This window comes from Cibotium barometz, chromosome 26 (assembly GCF_041138505.1).
Source record: "Cibotium barometz isolate CiBa-2024 chromosome 26, ASM4113850v1, whole genome shotgun sequence".
Taxonomy (NCBI): Eukaryota; Viridiplantae; Streptophyta; class Polypodiopsida; order Cyatheales; family Cibotiaceae; genus Cibotium; species Cibotium barometz.
The window spans coordinates 40,825,968-40,832,525 of NC_141071.1; the positions used below are offsets into that span (position 1 = coordinate 40,825,968).

The following is a 6,558-nucleotide window of genomic DNA, read 5'->3' on the forward strand; positions in this document are numbered from 1 at the left end:
TCCCAAGGAGCTTACACAACACACATCATTTAACATCTTGGCTGTGCCCATCCAGGACGGGAGTCAACAAAGGAGGCATTGCAACCATATAAACAACACGCTTATTTTTCTGAGAATTTGAATTGCCTACACTTGCATGTCGCCATCAAAAAATCAATCAAATTCTAACTGGGCTAATTGGTCCAGATCTCTTGCACATGCTTATCATTTTCGTATTGGGAATGCTGAATGGCAATTATATGCTTGAGCTGCCTATCATTTTCACATTGGGAATTGTTTTTGCACATGTTTTACTAGGCGTCACAGACTTGTGACTCCTCCCATTGCTGATCATCCTCTTTGCTTGGAGGAAATGGCTCTCGTCTACTGTTGGTGACATCCTTTTCGCAGTGCACGAACATATGCATTTCCGCCCATCCATGGCACCCAGGTGTAGAAAGGGCCATGCTCTAAGAGTCCATGGGAAGAGCCTCATTGTTGGATGTAAAGGGCCATGCTATGAGAGTCCCTAAGAAGAGCCTAAAGGGCCATGCTATAGGCATTGTTGGACAACCAATACTAGGATCGATAAGATAACAGCAATACAAAAATTAAGCCGCGCGCCTTCTCCCGTGACCTCTCTCTTCTTCGGTACCACTTGCATTCGCAGCAAAACAGCAGCAGCAGCAACGGCAAGCAAGCTCTACACACAGGCTTTCCCTCCGAAACAGGAAGCCCTTCTTCTCTGCGTAGAGATCTCTACACAGAGAAGAATTGGGGCTGTTTCTTGAGGGTTGTAGCATTGCCCATTTTCTTGGCGAGAACAGAGGGGTAGAGAGAGAAAACGCCATAGTTTCAGGAACCTTTTCTGCCTTAAATCTCTCCCCCTCCCCCTCCCCCTCCCCCTCCCCCTTCCTCTCCCTCTCCCTCTCCCAACTCAGTCGCAGACACACACACACACTCTCTCTCTCTCTCTCTATGCATGGCAGCGCTGATGAAGGAAACTCCGACCAAATCCTTCTTCAGCAGCCCTTCTCACACCTTGAAGAAGCTTGTGAACGCCTTCCCCAAGTCACAGAAGCAAAGCCATCATCCACAGCAACAGCAGCAGCAGAAACTAGATGCAGCAGAGATCACCCATGGCCTCGCAGAAAAGAATGAAGACTACGATGACGAAGGTGAGCAGAAACAAGACAGCTCTGCAGCAGAAGAAGATGGAGTAGATGACACAGAGTATAGTGGTAGTAGCGATGGCGAGTATCCCCGACCCCGCATCCGTGAAGACTTGCTCCCGCATGACTTCTCGGCGTGGCAGAAGTCCCCTTCCATAGCCCCCTACCCTCCCTCCGAGGCCAGCAGCACCAGCAGAGAAGCCGAGAGCTTCTCGGAGGCCCTCTCCAGTAGCACCTCCCAAGAACAGCGCCCCCGCATCAACGGCCACCTGAAACTTAACAGAAACCCTAGTCCTAATTGGACAGCCGTTATGGACTCCTCCCTTGCCGACCTCCACCTCCGCAAAGCGCGCCAGAATCTGCCCGATTTGAAGCTCGAGACCATGGCCCACGGCCTTTCTGCTGCAAATGGGGGATCTAAATATGGTGGCCCTGCAGGTCTGAAGAGCTTCCCAGAAGATTGGAAGAGCCTCCGCGATGGAGCTTCTGAAGATGACAGACGTAGCTCTATGGATGGCTCTTGGCAGAGGAGGAAGGGCCACGACTCTACGGTGGCTGGTGGAGGGCAGCTCAGAGAGATGATGCAGGATCTTGCTTGGACTGGCGATGGTAGAGAGCTTTATCAGAACCTTGTCGAAATGTTTCCTCTCATTGAAACTTGCATGGTATGATGGCTGAGCTCTCTCCATCAGATTCAAGATTGTTTCATTTCAAGAAAAGGACGATGGCTTTTGACTTGGTTAGCTGTACCCTGATTGCACGAAGGTCATGGTTTTGAAGGCAGCATTGAGTGATGAAGTGTTTTGAAAACTAGCTGCTTTTTTCCTGGTTTAGCAAGAAAAATAAGGTCTGAAGGGTGTGTGGCTCTCAGCATTAATTTGCATGTTTATACCCATTTCATTATGATGCTTCTTGTTACACCTTGCCATCTTGTCTTCTTCATTTGCTTACTTCTTGGCGTTCTTGCAGGAACATCCCGAGGACAACCGCCAGCGCAAGAATTTTCAGCATCATGCATCAATGGTCTACACACGAGCTCCATCGCAAGAAACCCTAGCCAAGAAGGTCTGAGATTGGAGTATTTTAAAGGCAATATGCAACACCTGAAATGAAGGTCCCTTTTTGCATAACATGTTGATTGCACAGCAGGTTGCAGCTAGTGCGAACTCTAGGAGGGCCTCCAGAAACATCAGAAGAGTGAAGAAGAAAGGTGATGCCTCGTGGGAAGAGCAAGAGAATCTGCCCCGACGACTTAAAACAGATGACTCTTCCCCTTCACCCCGAAGTGTTTCTTATGAGAATGCAGTGGACATTGCTAAGCTACAGGGTCAAGTAGAGGGGCTTCAGCGTAAGCTGGCAGTCAGGGAAGGCATGCTGGAGTCTTACTATCGCTTTGAGGAGCCCAAGGATAAGGGTTCTGAAACGATGGTGTTGGCAAGGAGGGTTGAAGAGTTACAAAGACAGGTGGCTGAAAAGGAGCATTTGTGGGAGTCAGCAAGGGAGAAGCTAGCCCAGAAAGAGGTACAGCTTAATGTTTCATGAGGGCAGGAACTTCACATATACACACTCATCAATTTCTGCAAATGACATGTATTATGAATTCTTTCAGACATTGTTATCTCTTTGTATGAGTTCTTTGGTAACATAATCAAACACATATGAATATGAGGAGCAGTCTAGGACATCGTTATCACTTTGTATGAGTTCTTTGGTAACATTATCAATATGAGGAGCGGCCTATCACGTGTTGCCCATAGATGCTGACTTTCTGGTAATACCCTGTGCAGAATGACATTGACGGCATGCAGAGGCTCTTGCAGAGCATCGAAGAGATTTGTGTAGGATTGAGGGCTAGGAATGCCAGCAGTGAAGAGGAAGTGAGGGCTCTGAGGTGCGAGGTTGCAGCTCTGCGATGGCAAATGGAGATCGATGCTGGGAGCATGGAAAGGCAGTGTGAGCCCTCAATGGTGATCTCTCTTATCCCTTATTCCTATTTATCAATAATCATGGCTTTATGTTGGTACATGCAGATTTGTTATGAAGTTTTTGTCTAAGTTTATATCAATTGTTTCTGTCCAAGCAATTACTCAACCAGCTACTCTGTATTTGTGTGCGTGTGTGTATATGTATGTTCTCTTTAGTGCTAGCCTTCATTGTGGCTTACTCTGCCCTTCACCTCCAAAGAAGTGATAGAAACTCAGTTGGTTGGCTTAACTATGAAGCTTTTTGTTTACTACCTTGGCATTCCACCATGCATGAACCTAGAGGCACTCTTTGGAGCTTATGATGTATATGTATGTTCTCTTTAGTGCTAGCCTTCATTATGGCTTACTCTGCCCTTCACCTCCAAAGTAGTGATAGAAACTCAGTTGGTTGGCTTATCTATGAAGCTTTCTGTTTACTACCATGGCATTTCTTTACGCATGAACCTACACGCACTCTGGGGAGCTTATGATGTGAGTGAGGATGCCATAGCATGATGGAGTTGATGATTTGGAACTCTGCCCTTCACCTCCAAAGAAGTGATAGAAACTCAGTTGGTTGGCTTATCATGAAGCTTTTTGTTTACTACTGTGACATTTTTCTATGCATGTTTGAACCTACACACTCTTGGGAGCTTATGATGTGAGTGAGGATGCCATAGCATGCAATCTATTCTATGCATGATGGAGTTGATGATTTGAAGCTCCGCGAATAGACTCTTATGTAGTCAAGATTGCACTTGGTATAGTCGTTTTATCAAGACATGGTGGGCAAGATTTGTGTGGTTGCTTGGTATGTATGAAGTGTTTCTGCTAACCTTAATGAATCGTATCGATAGGAATGTTTATTTAGCCTTATGAGTTTTTTTGTTTTTTTTTGTTTTTTGCATTGCATTGCAGGAAGTTCACAATGGCACACAAGTTCATTGTGATGCTGCAAGTAAGCAACAACAAGAGCATGATGTCAGGGCAATGGAGGCAATCAGGAAGATGTATCTGGCTGCCCTGGTAGTTGCCAGGCATGTTCCAAGGGAGGAATGTCTAGCTCTTGTGGGTGTTTTGCGAATACAGTTGCAATGTTTTCTGAGAAGACCCACCTTCCATATTCATGAGCTTTGAGAACAGAGAGGCCCAGAGAGTCCGTATTTTATGTGGGCTTGCTTTGAATGGTCCTCTGTGCCCATGGAAATGTAAACTGGACTTTCATTACATTCATCGCAGGTTTGAGGTGTTCTGGCTATGAAAACTTCAGCTGCCTGTTCCAATCCTTCTTGTCACACTTCATGAAGAATCTACATTTTCTGTGCTGTGTATTTCTGGGTCTGCTACTTTCATTTGGTGGATTAAGCGCTACAGGTTGAGAGGACAGGGGCTGGTTGATTCCGTCGTGCATTTCTGGAAACTACTTTTTTCAATTGAGCTTGTAATAAATTGTCTCGCCTCCCGAATAGCAATAGCAAGACCTTCAGCTGTTTGTGGGTCTCCTTGTTGAAGATCATAATGTAAAGAACTGCAAAGAACTTATTAGGGTGTCGTATGTGCATTCTAGACTAGCCATATGCATAAGCCTCATACATAAGGTAGTGCATAAACCTCATACATAAGACTTTTGCGTTACACACAGAATCTGGATTATCACCTATAGAGAGGGGAAAGATGCAAGAGGCCTGCCTGGCCTGACTAACCAAGATCTCCTAAACACAATCCAAACAAGATTAGAGAAAACCAAATAAAAGGGGTGTACATAAGCTCACCACCCTTGAGCTTGGGGCTACGGTTCCACAACGTTGGCGTTCCATACCACCAGTGCTTACCAACAAGGACCCTCGGCAAGACTATCAGTGATCTGCCATGTCTACGACGAGAGTAGAAACTCTAGTCCAAGCACATGCCCATCACAAGTGCACTGCACAATCGACTACTAATTAATAAGCCAAGGCATCACTTATATAGTGATAACTGTCATTATGAATAGCTAACTTGCTATAGATAGCTAGTAGCCTAGTTTTATTAATTTTGAACCTAGGTCATCAATCTTTGCTTGCTATCTCCTAATCCTAAGGCTTCCTAACCCTATTGCATTAGGCTTGCTAATTTGAGGATTAGCTCTAGGTGCATAACAAAAGACTAATATGTCCTACCCAAGTTTGTGACAAGAGCCTCTTGGGTGAGATCCTTAGGCATTGCCTATCCCTTGCATTCACTTACATCATCTAGAAGACAATAAAAAAACACTCAAGGAACAACATGCTCTTGTAATCTTCTTGTGCACTTACCTTGGTATTCTCAATCATGTCGTCAATGGCATCCTTAGACCCTTTTACACCTTAGACCCAAAAAAACACTCAAGGAACAACATGCTCTCGTAATCTTCTTGTGACTTACCTTGGTATTCTCAATTTTGTTGTCAATGGCATTCTTAGATCCTTTTACACCTTCAAGAAGGGCATGCATGTCTTCATCATTGCAAGCACCCTATTGGGGTAAGACATTTGTTCACTCATACGCAATACATTGGTCCTATTAACATTATCATTTTGCATTAGCATGGTGTTCTACCTAGCTTACCCACCTCTTTTGCACTATCACCATGTTAAGGATTAGCACCATCCAAATCTACACTTTCATCACAAGGGCTTCATCTTTGATATTTTTCTCTTTTGTTAAATGATTTTCACATCTCTCTTCACAATCTATCTCTTATCTTTTGTCAAGGCATTTTATCTACATAGCACTAGCTTAATTACTCTCTTTTGTAATTGGTATTTTAAGGCCTTCACAAAATACACAAACTTTTATAGGGTTGTTTTGTAAGATCAGGGTATCTAGTTTTGTTCAGTTTATACTCGATTGAGACAATGCTTAGAGAGCAAATTTGAGGGAGGCAAGGTACTTCAAATGAGATCAAGCAACTCATAGAAAATACACATGCACTCAAATTAATTTAATATTATTTAAATTAATATAAATTAGTCGAATTAATCAAAACTTTGATGAAATGATAAAAATGATCTTTTTATACTTAGAGTGATCTATTTTTTTTCCATAGATGCATCATTACAAGTACACTAGTTCTCATAGGTTTTAGATGATTTACATTAAAAATGTAATTTTATTAATTAGATTATTAATATTTACAGGTCTTTTGATAGCTTGGAAGAATTTTGAAAAAGAGATCATTAAAAATCCAACCATTGGATTTACAATTTTGACTAACTACCACATTCTACTAATGTCTCACTATTCACCACTCTTTTGATCTACAAGATTGAGCATTTTAAGTGGTAGTTATTATGGGTGCAAAAGTGGCATAGATTATAACACTTTAAAGACCTTCAAATATTTAAAGAAAATAGACAAATAGTTTAAAAGTTTCTCAAAAAATCAAGTTAAGGTATATATTATGTGAAGATCTAAGGTCCAAA

General features: G+C 43.0%; 1 protein-coding gene across 1 annotated transcript; it reads left to right on the plus strand.

Moving 5' to 3' along the window:
- Positions 1-596: 596 nt before the first annotated feature.
- LOC147623969 (protein MICROTUBULE BINDING PROTEIN 2C-like) lies at positions 597-4,370 on the plus strand. Its single transcript, XM_086820626.1, has 5 exons — positions 597-1,816; positions 2,121-2,216; positions 2,301-2,672; positions 2,939-3,118; positions 4,034-4,370. The coding sequence occupies exons 1-5, from the start codon at positions 962-964 to the stop codon at positions 4,250-4,252; spliced, it is 1,722 nt and encodes a 573-aa protein (XP_086676752.1). The 5' UTR covers positions 597-961; the 3' UTR covers positions 4,253-4,370.
- The last annotated feature ends 2,188 nt before the right edge of the window (positions 4,371-6,558 follow it).